Genomic DNA, 21,366 nt, shown 5'->3' with positions numbered 1-21,366 from the left:
AGTGTCTTACAGGTCGTTTTTATTGCTATATATATATATATATATATATATATATATATATATATATATATATATATATATATATATATATATATATATATATTTTTTTAAATATTAAAAGGACCGCTGGAATATGCATGCTTTGTGCGTTCCATTTAATCATTTCACAAATATTATGTGAACGTCACATTTGAACGTTCAGAGAGTAGTAAATATGCACGTGCACTAGACGCGCGCCGCTCGCGAAATTGACGTAGCCGACCCTCACGTGCGCGTGCCCTTTAAATAAGTAACGCACAAAAAAACAGTCTTTTAAATGCGACAGATAGCGTCCGAATGAAACATTTCACGAAGGGGACGTCCCATTTGATCACTTTGCTAGCATTTAGTCAACTTGTCTGAACTTCCAAAGCAAGAAGGATAGAATTTTCATTTTTGGGTGAACTGTTCCTTTAAGAGCGCTTTTACGTAAGCGTATACAAAATTTTTAATAACCATTAACGTTGTTTTTTGTTGTTTTCTCACCTGTCACTAAACATTTGAGGAAATGCGTCAGTAACGGCAATCATAACAACACCACATACAATTTGCTTTAATAAAATATGTATTTTTAACATATAAACTGCATTTCCACACGTTTTTAATTGCTCTTTTTAAAAAAATGTTGAACCGTAACTGTTGCCATAACCATAATTGCAACTTTACACTTTCAAATCAATTGCATGCTCATTTGCACTGCTTCTTCGAGCAACTTATTCAAATCCAACAGGTTTTATTCCATGTTATCGCTTACAGCCAGATTGCCCCTTCCTTTGTAAACGGCCAAGGCGATAAAATGTGTGAACTTTGAGCATGCAACTGCATTTTAGATGCGTTATCTGTCGCTTAAACCCTTCTGCTTCATACCTGGTGTAAGAGAATGGATTGCATTTATGCGTATAAAAGCACAACAGGCCTCTTGAGTCAAACTAAATGAAGAACAGAATGAGCAGAGGCTGAGTTCGGTACAGTACATCAGTGTTTATTCCATGCAGTCGCTCTGCCTTGATTTTACAAGTCTCTCCTGTCGCACTGTACACAGGATATTACAGGAATCATCAGGATTGGTCGATCATAACACCATTCAAGATAAGGAAGGAAAAGGGCCAAGACATGAATGAGTAAGAAACAAACCGGAGAAGGAAAATGAGCCCAGAGCTGAAGATATTTTGCACAAAAATAGTTCATTTTTTTTTAATACCTGTATATGCAGTAGTCGACAAAGCAATTAAAAATGGTTAAAAACAGAATGGCAGGAGAAACGGTACGCTTCACGCGTTCAGCCAAAGAATGCTCGACACCTGAATCATCTTTAGAGCCACAACATGTTTGCGTCCTTTCGTTGCAACGATTAAACGCGAGACAAATATCGTTCAGACGCGATAAACGTCCGTGTATCTCGCCCACGGAGGAAGAAACGAAAAACCGGAAGCTTGCTTCCGCCGCGCGACAAATTTGGACTTCCTCCGATTACGAGATATTACGTTTTTAAATGAAACAAAGATACGAACGAGATATAAATTTGCAATTAAGAGGAAACAAAAAAAGATTTAAAAAAAAATAAATAAAAAAAATTAAATGCAATTTTTCCTCAGAATTTTGAGAAGAAAAAAAAACTATTATTTTTTAATATTTTTGAATATTTATATTCCACGGCAAAAATGGGCTTCCATGAGAAAATGACCAAACGTCCGTTTATGAGAGAATTATTCCTTTAATTATCACCTCGTCAGTAATACTTCTGAAGACAACATGAGACGATTAAGAGACGATTAAGAGACGAAGGGACGCGGAAATCACCAGCTAGCGCTTCCGAATAAATTAACGATCGCGTAGACCAGCTACAAAACAAAGAAAAGACTTTTTTTTTTTTTAAAATTAAATTAAATTAAAATCACAATTTACAGGATTCGGGGTGGCGCCGTGGCGGGAAAGACGTCACACGTCACTCACTGAAAACCCCGGCCTGACCTTAAACGGAGAGCGCGAGGTTTTAGCGCGTTACCGTCACGCTGAACGGAAACGAGACAAACCACAGCGACAACGGCTTGCTTTACCCCTCGCAGTCAGCATAAAAAAGCGGCTCACGAGCCGTTTAGCTTCTGTAACTGGATTTCTATCCAGCTGTGGAGTCAAAGCGTGTTCGCGTTGACCTAAACTTTGTTTCCGGTGGCCCTCGCTTTGTTCATTTGCCGCGGCAAACTCCGCGATACTGCCGCTTTAATGCGTTTAATGCGCAAGGCTTCTTTTAGTAAGACATCGGAAAATAATAATAATACCATTCACAGTTTTTTTTTGTTTGTTTGTTTTTTTTCACATGCCGTCTCCGGTTCAGGAACGCATCCGGCAGCATTTACCGATGACATTTTAACTAGTGCTATAACATCTACATCTAAACACAGGGTAAATACGAATGCAACTATTAAACACAGACGTGCCGGACGATGCAGTGTCCCTTTCGTAAGGAAACGACGAATAAAAACGCATCCACGCACAGACCGCGTCGTTCGCACCGCAATTCAATCCGGTTTAAATTCAGTGCAAAAAAAAAAACACTAACATTTTTTTTTTTACTCAGCGGAGACTCGATGAAGCATTGAACCTGAGCATAAACCAGCAAGCAGCGCGGGAGAGCTCCTCCACTTTTTTACTCAAAAAAAGGCGACGTGTAAAAATAAGGAACTCAAGTCTGCAAAAATAGAGGTCTTTTGCAAAGCGCTTTATTTCCGCCTCGCGCCTGTCCAGCCCGCTAGACAGTCATCCTGAGCCAATGATCCTCAGCAGCCCGAGCCCGCGTTATTGCTCATTCGCCCTGCGCTTAAGCACGCAAACAGACGCAGATGCAATGCTTAGATACCTTTATGGTCCTTATTATGGTCCTTTTTGGAGCATTCACACAGGCCGCAGGGAAGAACCGGAGTCAAACCGGTTTATAACAACGTTAGTTTTTTGGGTCAACTCTACAGGGGACACTGCATCTCCAGAACACTCGAGAACTGGAATAATTACGTTTTTGGAGATCTCCACTTGCGCTAAACAAGGCTGCAGTCGTTCGCTCGAAAATAGGGCACAAATAGTGAAATATTATTACAATTTAAATGAACGGTTTTCTATGCCAACGTGCGATAAGCTGTCATTTATTTCCGTGAAGCGCCGCTGAATTTCCAGTCTTCGGTGCCACACGATCCTTCGGAAATCGCTCTAATATGCTTAGTTTTTTTTTGCTCAAGACATATCATCATTTATGTTGCAAACAGCTGCGCAAACCATAAATTAATAACTTTATTCGGCAAGGACGCATTAAAGTGATCAAAAGTGGCTGAACGAAAAGATAAATGCCGTTCAACTGTTTGCGATACCGATAACAACTACGACCATCATTAATAATAAGCACCAATAATAATGCAAGCAGCAAATCGGCATATCATTACGATTTCCGAAGGCTAAAAATTCGGCTAATTCTAATTTACTGTATAGAAAACGGTCGTTTGAAATAGTAAAAAAAATTAAAATAAATTTTACTGCATTTTTGGATCAAACAAACGCCTCGGTATGCAAAAGAGCCTCATTTGTACGTTTTTTCGTCATTGCAATCTTTCGACCAGCAGCGCGCGTCGTAATATTTTTTCACGTCGACGTAAAGACGATGGAAACGAAGCGTCTCGAGCGTCTCTTCAAAACACAGTCCTGAGATGAGGGGGAAAAAGCCGCCGGGGTTCGCCTCGAACACTGATTTGATCGTTACAGACGTTGTTCCGCTAGTCGCTCTTTCCACTTCCTGTTTGCTAGCAGCAGCGGTCTGATTGGCTGATCAAATGCCGGCCAAGCAGGCATGCTGGGATACCTCCGCACGTCGACAAAAGGTGGCGAAAGAAATCGAGGACGGACATCGTTCCTGCTGGTGCTCAAAAAAATAAAGTTCCCCCGGAAGGGGGCGTCGTTTCTGTAAACTCAGGAAGTAGCGGGTGGACACCCGTCATGGAATGGATCCTCGATCCTAACCGCTTTCGCTCACGTTCCTACGGACATATATACACACATTCTTGCAGACCGCGGCCGTCTTCTAACTAGCTAACTAACTAACTAACTAACTAACTGGTTGAAACTCGAGCACTCCGTCGTCGCCGTTATTTGAGTTCCTGATTCGCGTTTCCTCCGGATCGTGATAAAATAAATTACGCGCGGTACTCTAGCTACATTATCACTTCAGAGGAGTCTGCCTGAGATGCTCAGAGAGAGAGAGAGAGAGAGAGAGAGAGAGGTGGATTATGGGAAGGGCTGATCAGGCGTTGGATTATTGCCGTGTTTCCTCCGAAGGCCGGCGCTCACCAGGACGAAGGAGCGCAGGGCTGTTTGTTCCTGATGGTGGCGTCGGAACATTCCGCGTCCGACGTGTCGCAGTCGGAGTCTCCGAAATGCAGAGGATTCTGGGAGAGAGAGGCGAACAAGCAGGAAGTTGCATTTTAGTTGATATTAAGGGATTCAAACGATTCGGCACACTCGTCGAAAACAACGATCATCATTCTTTAGTGTGGTGTCCTCGATGCATTGCGATCGGATTAGCAGTGATTTGTGGTTTCTATTTTAAAATTATTTAGACTTTTGAGTATTATTTTAGCACTTTTTTTTTTTTTTTTTTTAATATCGAATAGTTTTAGTAACTGTTCTATTCAGTTTTTATCAGAATTTTGCGAAATTTCTTTAATGTATTTGAAATAAAAGAGACAATGCATTATACTTTTCCATTTTAAAATTATGAATTAAATTTCAATTTATTTTAAACATTTAAAATGTTTTGGTAATCTGTTTAATTTGTTTCGGATAAAATATATACTCTTTTTGCTTATATTTATTGCTTTTATTTTTAAATAATTTCTGTATAATTAGTCTATTATTCCATTTGTATTATTTAAATATATTTCTTTATTTAAAAACAATGTATTTATTTACTTTATAATTAGCTTCAAATACATGAGATAAATCGTATGCGTTTTATTTTATTTAACTCTCCATCCCAAGTATTTTTTTTTAGTAATCGCTTCTGTAACTATAACAGTTTAATCACTTAAGTAATTGTTTTGTTTATTTTAATTTAATTTAATTATTTTAAACTGCATTTTTAATTTATTTTTTTCACAATTATATGAAACGCACAATTTTTTTGCGTTTTTTTATCGATTGATTTAAATTATTTATCGTATTTAAAAATGATAAATAAATAATTTATCATTTTATAATTGTAATAAATAAATTTTGTATGTATATGCGTTTCGTTTGGATTATTTTTTTTTAGTAAAAAAAATATTTAATTATTATTCGATTATTAATTATTTTACTTTATATTAGCAATTGTTCTGATCGTTTTTAATCATGCATCTACTTCACATTATTGCCTTTACCTGTACCTCGTAGCTGTGCTCATCAGCACACAGTTTTCCCAGGGAGATCTGGGTCTTGACCCGGCGGACGGCGCACTCTTTGTCGGACAGGCCGTCGGACTGCGTGGAGATGTCGATGGGGATCTCCGGCGTGTGGGACAGCAGCTCGTCCAGATGCTCCTCCTGACTGGCGCTGAGCTGCTCCAGCGGGCCGCTGTGCGAGTGATCGCTGGTGTTTCCCTCCTCGCCGTCAGACACCGACAGGTTCTCCGAGCTGAAGGTGGAGTACGACTGGAAGCTGCTCATGCAGCGATGAGGCCTGGGAACAGACCGGGGGGGAAAACATCATCTTTAAATTGAGAAAAAGTGACCCTAAGCCACGAAACCCGGAAGCAGCACGAGTGTATTTGTAGAAACAGCCCAAAATACATTGTATGTGTCAAAACTATAAATCATCGGGACATTAAGTAAATTTCATATTTTGTACATTTCCTACCAAAAATCTACGCTGCGCTGCTAAAAACGTAATTTGGCGCCTTTCTAAATATTTACAAATGGTAATGATATAGGACAATACATAAATGGAGAGCTCATTTATTCAGCTTTCGGATGATGCATAACCCTCAATTTTGAAAATAATCGCCCCCTTCGTGACCCGGACGTATTCTACGGCTAATGGTTTAGAGATGAGGCTTCTGGGGAATCACGACAATCATCAAAGCAGACTGACCGCTGTCTGCGTGGAAACTCCACCTCGCTGTCGACCTCTCCTTCCTCTTCTTCAGACGACTCGTCTCCCGCCTGACGGACGCAGACAGAAACGGATCGTGTTAAAATCAGCAGAGAGCAAAACAGCTTCACATCTGTGTCTTATCTGTCGGATTGCAGTGATTAACACATCAAATGTTTTTTTTTAGATAGAAATAAGCTGGAGCAAATGTGTCAGTAAAAACATTTAAAATGCTACAAAAGATTTTGGTTTCAAATAAACGCTTTGTATTCATCAAATAACCCCCGGAAAAATAAAATGTATAACAAGTTTCCTCAAAAATATGAAGCATTGTAACTGTTTTTAGCATTGATAATCAGAAATTTATTAATTTATGAACGTATTTACAACTAAAAATTATTTATTTTTATTTAATAAAAAATAAAAATGTATTTATTTTTGATTTTCATAATTATTTTGATTTTTTTTCTCTACTACTTTTATTTTATTTCTTCTTTTTAAATTTGTGTATTTAAAAAAAAAAAAATCACAGTAATTGTAAATGATTTGCTCATCACTTTAAAAATATTTGCATTATAATAACATTTTTTTAAATAATTTAGTTTTCAAAAGATAGTAATTTTTTTTTTAATAATCTTATTTTATTTCGTGTTTTTTCCCCGTCGCAAAGGTGCCAAAATTTCTAAAGCAAAAATAGAGATAATCATATATTATTTCTGTAATCACGGCTGATTTTTCCAGCATCATTACTCCTTCAGAAATCAGTCTAATATGCTGATTTGCTTAATATTTCGGATTGTTATCGATGTTAAAAACGTTTTTTGTGGAAACAGTTATACATTGTATTTTTTGATAATCTGATGAGCAGACGGTTAAAAAGAACAGAATTTATTTAAAGATAGAGATCTTTAGTAACGTCGTAACGCTTCTAAAGTGCCCCGTCGTGGGTTTTTTGGACGATTCGTGCAGTGTGTAACACAGCTAAAGTGAATGAAAGCATCCTGAAGAGTCTTAAATCCGAAAGTGCGCCGTGTGCAAAGTCTCTCAGAAGAAAGAGCCGAGCCCGAATCATTAAAGCGAGTCTCTTTTAAAACGAATCCCGAGCTCAAAATGAAAATGCACGCTTAAAAACGACGCAAAGCAGCTGGTTTCATGACGAAATGAGAAATGCAGATTAGCGGCATGCGAATTAATTGTGTAGCAAGTAAGATGCATACTATAAGTGTTCGTTTTGACCGTGCGTGCATGTTAGCCTGCCGTTGCAGACCGAGATATGAACCTTTCGTATCACTAGAGGCCCCTTAAAGGCCGTTTCCCTCAGACTCACGGTTCTCAGGGGTCTGAGCGAGTGCAGCAGGCCGCTGGGTCTCCGCTCCGGCTGCTCTCCCTCGGCCGCGGGCTCCGTGGCTCTCTTGGCGGCGGGCGGCGTCTCTTCGCACGTGCTCAGCAGGGAGTAGTGCGGGAGCTCGGGGTGGCTGGGAGCCGCCGGCGTCTCCCGACAGTGCAGGCAGCCGGGGAACGGATGCTCCCGGCAGCAGGCCCCGGAGCCGGAGGACGGAGGGACGGAGGACCTGCGGTGGCGCGAGTCGGCGTCCACGGCGGTGGAGATGAGGTCGGGGCTGGAGCCGGACAGCCTCCGCTGCAGCAGGTCCGTCTGAGGGCTGCGGAGCGCGGCGGCCGGCCCGAAGTAGCGCAGGTTGTTAGCGCAGGTGGCCACGGCGTTCTCGCGGTTCTGCACCGGTAACAGAGGACCCTCGGGAGGAGGAGGAGGAAGAGGAGGAGGAGGATGGTGGTGGTGGTGGAGGTAGCTCTGCTCCTACAGGGTTCGCACAAATAATTTTAGATTATATTGACTTTTGAACATCAACCTCTTCCTGTTTTAGTTGGCATAATTAGGCCTGTTGCGATATTTAATACATCGCAGAATATATGTATGTCCAATCAGGGAGCGTGTTTTTCAATAGTTTCCGAGAAAAAAAGGGGAAAATGTGTAGAAGGAAAAATTCCATAAAAGTTCTTTGTGCATTTGCCTTTTTTCTGCTTTTAAGAAAATGCGTATTTACTACTTATTCGCACGCTATGTATTATTATATATATTAATTTGATCATTAAATAATTTTTTTAATTAAATGATGTCATATGAAATTGTGCAGGCCTTCTTGCATTGTTATACTGTTATATTACGAATATGGGAAAATGACAATAATATTCAATAAAAATAAAAGTTGTTATTGTGGCAGCCCTATATATATATATATATATATATGTGTGTGTATATATATATGTATATGTATACACACACACACACGTGCATATTTCAAATATATATACAATATTAAATGCAGCAAACTTCAAAAAAAAAAAAAATCCTAATATTATGATATTTATACTGAGCATGCAGGAATTTCTCTCATTTTACGTTTTACTTTACATTTAGTCATTTAGCAGACGCTTTAGTCCGAAACAACTTACAAATGAGGACAATAGATAGAAGAGAACAGAGGTAAATAATTATAATTCTTACGCACCCTGTCCTGTAGGGGCTGCTGTTCCTCTGAAGGGGCCGAGCTGGCTTTGAGGGCCCCTGGGAACTCGTTGTGACTGCCTTTGCTGTTGGCCCTCCGGTGGCGGGGTTTGCTGCGGTACCGGGTCTTCCCAGGCGGGGTGGACACTTTCGGGCTCCCTGACAGCGGGGACGGAGCCGGAAGAGGCTCGACGCTGGGAATGCCGTCGGAGCGCAGCAGATCCGGCCTGCAGCAGATCACATGACCTCACCAACAATTCAGCACGGTGTCGCTGGCTTTAACTACCAATCATCCAACCGTGTTTCCATATCCATGGAAAAATAATCATACATTGACAAAAAAGTTGCTGTATGTCACAATACTGTATTACGTTTAAAAAATAATAAAAATGTAATTGTTGGAAGTAAATGCGTCCACCTTTTTTTCTGGTCAACACAGGCTTTTTTTTGGTCAGCCAAACCAATATTTAATTCAAGTCCCCCTTAGATTTTAGGATAATACATCAGTAATTATGTGCATTTATTTTTGATTGTTTTTATTTTTAAAAAATATTATTATTTCATTATTATAAGTAATTATTTTTATAATAATTACTTATTTTATTATTAGTGCATTTATTACTTTAAATATTTTTTATTAATTTTAAAATGTTTTTTTTTTTTTATAATTCTTTATTATATTATTTATATAATATTGTTCGAACAAATGTATCCATTATACTTCATTTGCTTTTCAGTTTAAATTTTTTTATTATATTTTAATAATTGATATATTTTTTTAATAAATGATTAGCTTATTTTGCACAACTTACTTTAATATATAAACATTAATAATGGCTAATAATCATGTTCATTTTTATTTTTAATACATTATTTTTAATCTTGAATTTGTGTTAATTACTATTTAATTAATAGCTTTTAAAAAGTTATTAATAATATTATAAAAGTTATTTTTACGATTTATTATTTCAGCTAATTATTAATTCATTTTATTTAAAGCATTTTTTGCTAGCGCTTGCAACCCTCTGCAGTTCCCTCATGAACCCCTGGGAGGGCACAAACCTCATTTTCTGAGTCCTTTGGGTAAGCTATGATATATATATATATATAATGACATAGACACACAAAAACACACAGGCCAGTATCTTCACGGGCCGCTCACCTCTTTGGCTGCTGTGTCCCAGGCTTATGGTTCATGCTGCTCTTTTTCTTAATGAGCTTCTCGACGGCGTTGGGCCGAACGATGGGCCGAACCAGGTGGCGTTTGTACGTGCCGGGATACTTCTTCTCCACGGCCTGCTCCCTCCTGCAATAAAAGCACGGCAAGCGTTCAGATCCGTGGCACGAGCCGGGTCGAGCTTTAAGCAGATTAGATGTCATTAGAGTTTCAGAGAGAAACGTCTGCATTCAGGCGCAGACGGGGTCAGAGGTCAGACTCATTACGTGCTTTCACGAGTGATTTCACGCCAATAAACAGACAAAGTCAAGAGAGAGAGACACGCACGGAGCATAATCGGCATCAGAAAAGCGATTTCTGCAGTTTAAAGTATGATTGCGGCTCACAGCATGCATGAAACACCCATTATTCTCGCTGGGACTCATGATTTAATTACACTACTCGATGTAACTCACCATAAATTAGACGCAACGCCAACTGAATGAGCGTACTTGTTCATGAAATCACTAGTTCTTGGTCTCCAGACATCATTTTGTGAATTTCGTTTGCGCTAACGTGTCAAGACCAAGACGTTTAAACTTTAAAAATAATAAAATAATTTTTGTGATTCAGCTCAGTTTGTTTTTGGAATATGTTTGTTTTGTCATTGAAATATGGCACTTTTTTATTTTAGAATTATTATTATTATTATTATCATCATTTAAACACATTTTGTATTATCATATTTATGTTAATTACTTTATAAATGTATATATTCATGAATTAAGGTAAGATTTTCATTTTAAAATTGTTACTTTATTAATACTGCCTTATTAAATGATTATATTATTATTCCCCCTTTTTAATTAATTATTAGCTTTATCGTTTACAACGATTTGTAATTATTTTTCAAGAATTATATTTTTTATATATATTTTATTATTGGTGCATTTATTACTATTATTCTTTTTTCTTCACTTTAAATATTTTTTTATTTTTATAATTTTTATTACATTTTTTCGAACAAAAATAATAAATAATATATCCATTATACTTCATTTGTTTTTCAGTGTTAAAATATTTTTATATATATTTAATAAATATTTTTAAAACCTAATTTCAGTTTAAATGCATTACTGGTTTTAAGTGAATCATTTTTTCCTTATTTTAACATTTATTTATTAATTTTTTTTTTGTTCCTGCTTCTGAAAAACAAGAAGGCCATTACGATTCTTCATCTCACAATTCAGACGTCTCTTCTCGGAGCGCATGCAATGGCCTCATTTGACCCGGTTGCAGAAACGAGCTTCCACAGCCGAAATACTTCTCTTGACTGAAGAAAGAAACGCAAAGGACTCACTTGAGCAGCTCTTTCTCTCGCACCTCCAGCTGCAGCATGATGGCGCTCAGCTCCATGTACAGGTTATTAGCTCGCTCCAGTTTCCTCTCGTAATGCTCTCGGATATCCAGAGCGTGTCTGAAACACACGAGTCGGTGAGACGGCACCAAACAGACAGGTCGGCTCTCTCTCTCTCTCGGTTCTGCTCTCACCTGAGCTCGTCTCTCCGGCGGCGAATCAGCTCTTCGTCCAGTCGATGGATGCAGGTGCCTTCGCTCTTGATCTTCTCGAAATGCTTCTTCACTTCCTCTCTCCACTCCGCCTGCCACAGCGTTTACGAAGCACATAGCAATGCCATATTAATTGTGCATGTTCATATTTTATACCCTTAAACCTAAAAACTTAATAAACACCTTACTAAGAATTAATAAGCAGCAAATTAGGAGTTTTAAGGCGGAAGTTGACGGTGGGAATTGGCTCGGTGTGACCGTTAAAAGTATTAAAAAATGTTTTTGGTATTTGAAAAAAGCTGAAGTGATAACAGTACGAATATTAAACAAAAAAACTCAAATTAGAAAGGTCGACTTAGCAACTGGCTGATTCATAAAATTCATAATGAAAAATAAAAAAAAAAGATTAAAACGACAAAAAACAAAACAAAAAATTAATTATAAATGCCACAGACTATATTGCATTTGAAAAATTATCTATAAAATATGTTTTCAGATAATTGCAATAAATCAGAAATAAAATACAAAATTAATATCAGATGAAAAACTTGATATATATATATAAAATATATATAAATATATAAAATATATACATATAAAATATATATATACATAAAAAAAAAAATATATATATATATATATATATATATATATATATATATATATATATATATATATATATATATATATATATATATATATATATATATATATATAAAAAAATATATATATATATAAAAATATATAACAAAAACTACTAAAAATGTATGATATAAAAAGATTTTAAAATGCATTCGGAACGATTATTAGAACAAATGTGAATATCTAAAAATAATATTCAAATAAACCTAAAATAACACACATGGTCACAAGCAAATGTAATCAATGGATGAAAATCATTCAAATCAAAGAATTCTGGTTGTACTTTAACAATTGATGTCCCATAAAGGATTAATTAACAACTCTTTTAGATGATATAAATAAGCAACTCATAGATTCATAACAGAACAGAGTCAAAAGAGGCGTTTGTTTTTGAATCAAATCACGTTTCATATTTGCTGAATGCAATTAGCGATTTTACTTCAGCGACGCAGATCTTATTTATAGAACTATTAGAGAAATGGGAAACGGTGGTTTTTGCGCCGCCGCTCTTTCTGGATGAACCCCAGCCGCTCACCTGAGATTTGAAGTAGGTCTCCTGCGGCGTCCCGAGCACATCGGCCGAGGCGATATCCAGATGAAGAAGGATCTGTCTGAAGGACGGACGGTTTCTGGGTTTACCTTGCCTGCAGGGGTAAGAAAAGCAACATCTCAATCGAACTCTTGGAAATCCTGGATTCTGATTGGCAGTCAACAATCCCTCTCTAAAACTTGCTGGAAACTACAAAAAAATGGCCTTAAATCCTTCACGCTTTTAGAAACATTTTCAATTTTATATGAAGTGTTTTTAATTGCTTTAAACTTTAGGCCATACGGCACTTTCTTTGTATTCTAGTTTTAAAATTTTAATTCGTCTTTTCATTGTGCTTTTAGTGCTTCGCCTTGCGTAAAAATACATTCAAATCAGTATTTTTGGCAACTGAAAAAGGTTGAAATAAATTAAAATATTTATATTAAATAAAATTAAAATGAGCTGATTTCAAATTAAAACTAAAACTTAAAAATAAATAGATAACTACATAAATACAAGACATATAGAAATCTAAAAAAATCAGAAAAATAAAAAAATGGCAAAAGTTAAAATAAAAGCTAACTTAAGATAAAAGTCACATGCAATACTGATGTTAAAAATAAAAATAAATTCATTAAAAATAAATAAATTTATTTATATATATATATATATATATATATATATATATATATATATATATATATTAGTGTTTATTGTTTTGTGTAATTGCAATAAAGCTGAAATAAAATAAAACTAAATGAAAAACTAAAGAAAACCAACAAAAATGTTAAATGCTGCTTTTAAATTTGACTAAAAGTGAAATATAAATTCAAACTAAAAACCAAAAATATTAAAAAGTATTTTCATTTTAATTTTTATTATTACTGTATTTCTAAATATTCCACTAGAAATACAGCACGAAAGCATGAGTGGATTACCAGCAAACTGTAGTCTATTACAGATCACACGATGGACATGATTTATACTTATACTGAGCGATATGAATGAACTAATGTAATGTAATGTACTTACTACATGGTCAGGGTAATGATTAGGGTTTGTCTTAGTTACTTGCACGTAATCATGCACGATTAATTGTTATTATAATAGCAAGCACAAGTAACAAGGGCTCCTTAAAATAAAGCGCTTTTTTGCATCTAGATTACATGCAGTAACTCACCAGGTCTGTTTCATGAGGATCTTGAAGCCGTCGGGACAGGTGGAGGGCACGGGCAGGTGGAGGCTGTTACTGCCCACACCCCAGATAATAGCAGACGAGTCCACGTCTTTATAGGGGATCTCACCGGTCAGCAGCTCCCACAAAACCACCCCGAACGACCTACAAAACACAGCACCCAGCATGCACTGCTGCTCAAACGCTTCTGAAAGCAGCCTCTTCTGCTCGAAGACGCATTTATATAAATCAGCGAAATATAAACACAGTTTAAAATAACTTTTCTATGCGAAAAACACTTTAAAATGTCATTTTTGGGATCAAATTTTTTTTTTGCATCGTTACTCTAGACTTCAGTGTCACGTGATCCTTCAGAAATCAATCTAATGTGCTTCTCAAGAAATGTTTTGTGATTTTTATCATCAGTGATTTATCGTCAGTGTATTAGCGCACACTCACCAGATGTCTACGGTTTCATTTGTGTTATGCTTTCCCTTTTATAGCATAAAAGCACATTCAGATCTATATTTTTGGCAGAGATAAATTAAAATAGCTAAAAATAAATAAATAAATAAATAAATAAAAATATTACAATTAGAAATGTTTACTTGGAATCCAGCTGATATTAAATTTTAGGTAAAACAATGAATAAATAAAAATAATTCAATAAATAAATTCAAGCTAAATAGAAATATCAAAAAACATTTTTTTTTAATTACAAAAAAAAAGTCTAATAAAAATCCCAACATTAAGTTAATTAAGATAAAAGCTACAGTACTGATATTGTAAAATTGTCCATTAATTTTTTTTTTGGTAACTGCAATAAAGCTGAAATAAAATAAAACAAACGTTGAGAAATTGTTGAAACGCTGACTTAAAATTTAACTGAAATGAAATTCTAACTTAAACTGAAATATTAAAAGCAAGCAAAAACTACTACTGCTACAAAAAAAAAAATCTTCATAATAAAAAAAAATCTTTAGATTATTCCTTTCCTATATGTAGCTTTATTATTGACTCAAGCTGAATAGAAGTATTCAAAGAAAGCAACAACGACCGCACACTCACCAGATGTCCACTTTCTCCGACACCGGCTCATTCCGGATCACTTCGGGAGCCATCCAGGCCACCGTACCTGCAAACGACATCTTGGTGCTCTTGTCACTGAGCTCTTTAGATGTTCCAAAGTCTGAGATCTTTACGTTGTCATTTTGAGTGACTAGCACACTGCAAAACAAAGCAGAACGCATTGGTATCATCCACTGACAGTACTGTACTTCCATATAGATACAACAAAAATAAATAAATCACCTTTAAAGATGACCAAATGAAGTTCTTAGCAATGCATTTTACCGATCAAAAATGAAGCTTTGATATATTTACATACGTTTATAAAATATAATCGTGGAACAACTTAATACTTAACGCAACTGCATAATTAATATCCTAATGATTTTTGGCATAAAAGAAAAATCTAAAATGTTGACCCTTACAATGTACTGTTGGCTATTTTTACAAATATACCTGTGCTATTAAACATCTGAGTACAATTATTAATTGTTTTGAGACAATCTGACCTCATATTTTGTTTATATTGAACATATGTATTGTAAGAGAATTACTACAACTAATACTGAAATGAAAAATTAATTAAAGCTAAATATTAAACCATTAAATAAATGTACAATTTCAAATAATATTAAATATTATAAATATTAATATATACATATTAAAATTATTGCCATTTAAATAATATAAAAAAGACAAAAGAACATACCTAAATTATTAAAAACATAAAAGATATAAAATATAAAAAATAGTACTTGATTTATCAAGATTACGCACATACAGAATAAACGTTTTTGTTTGCATGATTTGTATGCATTGTATATATTATTTTATGTAGATATAAAGACACATACAATATGTGTTTATATATTAAATATTTATATATTTATTTATATAGTTATATAATAATTAAATACATTAAATATTTTTATCAAATTTAAATAAACATATAAATATAAACATATTTTCCAAACATGTGCGCGTCTTTAAATACACACATTATATAATATAAAAATACACAGTCCACACACTTTTTTTTTTATGCACGAACAAAAAGGTTTGTATTTTTGCCAAGCACTAAAATAAATAGCGGACTAGTAAATAGCTCCCACGGGCCTTACTTTGGTGACTTGAGGTCTCTGTGGATGATCTTGTGGAGGTGCAGGTAGTTCATGCCGCTGGCGATCCCTGAGGCCCAGTCCACCAGCAGCCGAGGCGTGATCTTACGGCCGGCCCTGAGAACTTCGTACAGCTGCCCTTGAGCACAGTACTCCATGATGATGCAGTAACACGGGGCCTGCGTGCAAACGCCCCTGAAACACGAACGGCACGCTTCAGCGTCAAACTCTAAACCGCATAACGAGCGCCACGCGCTGCGACCTACTTGAAGCTGATGATGTTGGGGTGCTTCAGCTTGCGCAGGTGTTTGATGTCCGTCTCCTTCTGCTCGCGGACCTTCTTGATGGCCACCTCCTCGGAGCGGAACTTCCCGAGGAACACGGCGCCCTGAGCTCCGCTGCCCAGCCACTGCAGCTCAGAGATCTCCTCGAACGGCACCTCCCACATGTCTACTGACCAATCAGAACACGCCCTCAACGTACCGCACGATCAAAACCACGCCTCACTTCAAAAGAAGTTGTTAATCTGGCACTTTTATGATTTAATCAAGCACCAGCTTTTCATGAACTCGCACACTCCGGGTTTAGGGAAGCCTGAATTTAAGTGACGTTTAACGCACTTCACGCAATGTTGCTTTTCGGTTCTCGTCGTATTTTTTTTTTTTTTTCAGCACGGCACGAAATGATCTTATTCAGAAGTTAGGTCAAACGCAATCGAAAAGTAAATCAAAACGTAAATCGGAACACATGTGTAATTTAACAGATTATATCACTAACTACAATTTATGAAACAATTAATATAATTTAAATTATGTATAATCGCTATTAATTAACGTGTTACACATGTAAGGTAATATTACTTAAAATTATAAATTCTAGAGATTGCATTGCATAACCGTAGAGTTCCCTTAAGTAAATTATGCATAATTACTATTATTATTTAAATATTACTATTATGTAAATAACCGATAACAGTACCGATTATTTGCGTGTTCATGTGCCCGATAACCGATATGCAGAAACAACATTTATTTCTGTTTTTAACATAATGATAACAACATATCAGCAGATTTGAAAATACAAAACTCATATCCGATCAGGGAAAAAGTGGTTAAATACTGGGGAAAAACTAAACGCTTTTATTTTTTTTTTTTTTTACGCTCCCTTTAATACAAGCTTTTACAAAAGTAAAAACATTATGCATTATTATAATCATTAAATGCTACTATTATTTAAACTATTAAATGTTTAGTTACTAGAGATCAGATCCTTTATAACCGATATCGATCATTTGCATGTTTATGTGCCGATAACCGATATGCCAAAACCGATATTTTTTTTTAGCACAGTGATGGACTCAATATAATAAAACCAACGTCTCTCTCTCTAATAATTGCATCGTTACAAGTACTGTGTTCAAAATGTATATGTTTTTGGCTTGTGCTGAATCACTACGACACACCTATAATAAGCATTTATATCTATTTAGACTAGCCGTAGACAACGAGAAAAGTAGATCCGGTCACAATGTTCTTCCGCAGGAACGAACTAACGAACTATAATGCTCGTCACTAACCTTGCTGCTGAAGCTTGTACTCTGTCGAGTACGTTTTGCCGATAATATTCCACACGGGTCTCAAACACCCGAACAGCCCCTCCAGGAAGCCTCCGCTGCCCGTCCCGGCTCGGTGAAAGTGCAGTTTGATGTCGTCGTGCGGGTGGTGCTGCGAGTCGTCCTCCCCGTTGTGGTCCACCGGACACCCGCCCTCCTCGTTCTTCTCCTCCCCGCCGCTCCCGCAGCCTCCTTGCCCGCAGGACCCCGGCGTCTCGGCCTCCTCGTGCTCCTGCAGCTGGAGGACGCTGTTTTCGAAGTGGCCCTGCTCCCGCGTGGAGTCCTCGCTGAGGGCGGTGCACGGCGGGCTGGTGCCGCCCGGCTCGTCGTCCCTGCAGGGAAGCTGAAGCTGCTGCTGCAGCGGCACGGGAAGGGTGGTGGGCGGGGCCAGGTCGGCGATGATCTGCGGCGGAGGCGGGGCCGGGGGAAGCAGCGCTTGGGGGGAAATGTTGCTGTTGGTTTTCTTCATGGTGTCGCCGACGACCGTGAGCTTCAGCTCCTCCTTGAGCTTCCCCACCAGCAGGCTGGGACAGGACGTCCAAGACAGCACCTCCGGGGAGCTTCCCATGGTGCCGTGCGTGTGCATGGGCAGACGCCCTCCTCACCCGACAGGAAATGAGCAGCCAGGCTTTACAGATGAACTCTGTCGGGGTTTATGACACACCTGCAGGAGAAACACAGATATGCGTTTAAAAACACGATGAAGAAGAATCTGAAAATGAAACAAAACATTACAAAGTGTTTGCATGCTGCAAATTTATTTTATTATTATTTATTATAATAAATAAATCAAATATAAAAACTTAAAACAACAACATCAAATCACAGTAAAAATTCAATTAGTCATAAAATTAAATTCTAAATGTATCTTATGTTCATTTTTTTTATAAACAATCTTATTTGATTACAATACAATATAAGTTAAGACAAAAAAATATATAATTCACACATCATTATTGGAGTTACTTTTTGCATTACATTATATTTTTTAGAATAATTAAACGTTTTATGCTTTATTTTATATAAATATAAATTATAAATATATTTATGTGAACAAATATTATAAAACAATTGAATTCAATTGTATTGAAAAATATTATAATATATTGCAAAACATTATAATTGATTACAATATATAATATAAGACCCATTTTTATAATACAAATATATACTTTATATATATATTTTATATACAAATATTTATTTTCTTTAATATGTCTTTATTTGATATATATATATATATATATATATATATATATATATATATATATATATATATATATATATATATATATATATATATATATATATATATATATATACATATATATACATACATATATATACTATATATAAAAAAATATTTTATTTATATCTAAAGCTCTATATATTCTATATATATATTTATAAAAATATATATATATATTTTTATATATATATACTTTTATATATTAATTATATTTATATTATATTTACATATATATATATATATATATATATATATATATATATATATATATATATATATATATATATATATATATATATATATAAAAAATATATATATATATATATATATATATATATATATATATTTATATATATATATATATATATATATTTTATATATATATATATATATATATATACTGGATTTTTTGAGTTTGCCTCAATGCATTCTGGGATTACCTTAACCTATTAAGCATGCATGTGAAGCTGTCTGAGTATATAGGAACAGTCTTTGCATCAGGAACTTAGCGGCTGTATGACGCCTTAAAATACAGCCTACGTAGGCAGCTCACTAGGTTTCAGAACAGAGCGCGACAATTATCCCCGTGTAATGAGTTTGAGAAATACAAACACTTGTTTAAAACGGCAACTACAGCTCTGACTGCTAAATAAAGACTGCAACGGCTGATCATTTTAATTTCCAATCTCATTCCGCACACAGCAGGAGAGGGATTGGAGGCATTTGCATTAATGATGATTATCTCTTTAGAGAGAGAGAGAGAGAGATTCTGGGAAGCCGTCGTTGAGATCCGGTCTCTGTTGATCGACTGTGTTAGCGCTGCTTTGAGATTAAAGCAGAACGAGTATTAGAAGCTCTGAGAGCCAAACATCTGGCACACGTCGCTCTCACACACACACACACACACACACACACACACACACACACACACACACACACACACACACACACACACACAGCGAACATCCCATAATCTGCTGCTGTAGTTACGCAAGAGCGACTCCCAAAACAGCAATAATTTAGCCTGCATTAGTGTCTGAATCAAAGGTCTGCACCCTTTATGTGACTCAATCACAAAATACACAGGGCAGCAGTCTGAAGATGATATTGTTCCTCATGTCAGAATAAAGGACGATAACTATGAAGATAACAATATGATAGCAAATAATATGGCCTGTTTATTCTAAGCACATAAACACAATAAATTACAATAAAGTGTAATATTATATTATTTTTAATACATAAAATTGAAATTCTATTGGTTTATATTAAAGGTACATAATGAATGATGCATGTGTTATTATATATATATTCATATAATATTTATGGTATATATATATATATATAAATTTATGATTTATATATTAATATATATATATATATATATATATATATATATATATATATATATATATATATATATATATATATATATATATATATATATATATATATACACACTTTATAAATACCATATCTAATACGCTATAATTGTGTAATTATGTAATATTTGATGTATTCATATAATTAATATTTTAGGTAACATCATGATAAATATAAACCTTTTATATTTTTGATATTATAATTCCTACTACAGTTATGTGTGTTTAATATATTGGCATATATTTAATATACATTATTTAAAATTATAATTATCTATTACACAATTCATCAGTCTACATAATTACTTTCAACTAGTGTTGTCAAATCATTAAACCCGATTAAATGCATCCAAAATAAACGTTTTTTTATTTACATAATGTGTGTACTGTCTGTGTATGTTTATCATGTATATATAAACACACATCCAGCGTATATTTTATATATATATATAAATTATATATATATATATATATATATATATATATATATATATAAATATATATATATATATATATATATATATATATAAAATATATAATATATATATATATATATATATATATATATATATAAAATATATATATATATATATATATATATATATATATATATATATATATATATATATATATATATATATATATATATATATATATATATATATATATATATATATATATATATATATATATATATATATAAATAATTATTTATAAAAATAAAATATAAAGAAATCTATTCAGTCATATGTATCTAAACGTTGACTTGTGTATGCACGGTTTCCCATCATGCCGTGTTGCAGGCCTAATCCATGCAGATTGTGCTCATCATTTACTGCATTAGTTTCACTGGTGATCTGAAAGTGAAAATGCTACTCGACTCGACCACAGCCAATCAGAGGATCGGTCACGTTTAACAACGATACTGTACGAGGAGACACACGCTAAACAAAGAGCACAAAAACAAAAAACACGTCTTATACTGTGCCTGCTAGTCAAAACAAACAGACTGACAAAAGGCTGTCACCAAAGCAAAACTCACACGTGACTGTTCATCCAGCTAGTTTCTTACAAACCCAGGAGATAAAGGATATTTGATACACTGTAGAAATTATTTTCAAATCTAATCATTCTCAAACTTGTTGCCTGTGAAAAAAACACTAAATAAAATTTAAATAAATAGGCCAAGCATGAAT

At 35.0% G+C, this 21,366-nt stretch overlaps 1 protein-coding gene across 4 annotated transcripts in view; it reads right to left on the bottom strand.

Moving 5' to 3' along the window:
- Nucleotides 1–1,000: 1,000 nt before the first annotated feature.
- The window catches only part of si:ch211-45c16.2 (mitogen-activated protein kinase kinase kinase 13), a 52,401-nt gene continuing 32,035 nt past the window's right edge, over nucleotides 1,001–21,366 (bottom strand). For 3 of the 4 annotated variants that reach the window (XM_043230597.1, XM_043230595.1, XM_043230596.1), the window contains 14 exons: nucleotides 17,504–18,203; nucleotides 16,194–16,380; nucleotides 15,931–16,122; nucleotides 14,810–14,968; nucleotides 13,748–13,906; nucleotides 12,574–12,682; nucleotides 11,379–11,488; nucleotides 11,188–11,304; nucleotides 9,834–9,977; nucleotides 8,676–8,898; nucleotides 7,475–7,963; nucleotides 6,148–6,218; nucleotides 5,445–5,736; nucleotides 1,001–4,466 (listed from right to left, as the gene is read on the bottom strand). In XM_043230597.1, coding sequence (XP_043086532.1) covers nucleotides 4,365–4,466; nucleotides 5,445–5,736; nucleotides 6,148–6,218; nucleotides 7,475–7,963; nucleotides 8,676–8,898; nucleotides 9,834–9,977; nucleotides 11,188–11,304; nucleotides 11,379–11,488; nucleotides 12,574–12,682; nucleotides 13,748–13,906; nucleotides 14,810–14,968; nucleotides 15,931–16,122; nucleotides 16,194–16,380; nucleotides 17,504–18,125 — 2,976 coding nt within the window. In that variant the 5' untranslated portion in view covers nucleotides 18,126–18,203 and the 3' untranslated portion in view covers nucleotides 1,001–4,364. The remainder of the gene's footprint in view (nucleotides 4,467–5,444; nucleotides 5,737–6,147; nucleotides 6,219–7,474; nucleotides 7,964–8,675; nucleotides 8,899–9,833; nucleotides 9,978–11,187; nucleotides 11,305–11,378; nucleotides 11,489–12,573; nucleotides 12,683–13,747; nucleotides 13,907–14,809; nucleotides 14,969–15,930; nucleotides 16,123–16,193; nucleotides 16,381–17,503; nucleotides 18,204–21,366) is intronic. The other variant, XM_043230598.1, reaches the window with a different exon arrangement.

The sequence above is a fragment of the Puntigrus tetrazona genome, unplaced genomic scaffold (genome assembly GCF_018831695.1).
Source record: "Puntigrus tetrazona isolate hp1 unplaced genomic scaffold, ASM1883169v1 S000000176, whole genome shotgun sequence".
NCBI classification, from domain to species: Eukaryota; Metazoa; Chordata; class Actinopteri; order Cypriniformes; family Cyprinidae; genus Puntigrus; species Puntigrus tetrazona.
This window is presented reverse-complemented; position numbering and strand designations above follow the sequence as displayed.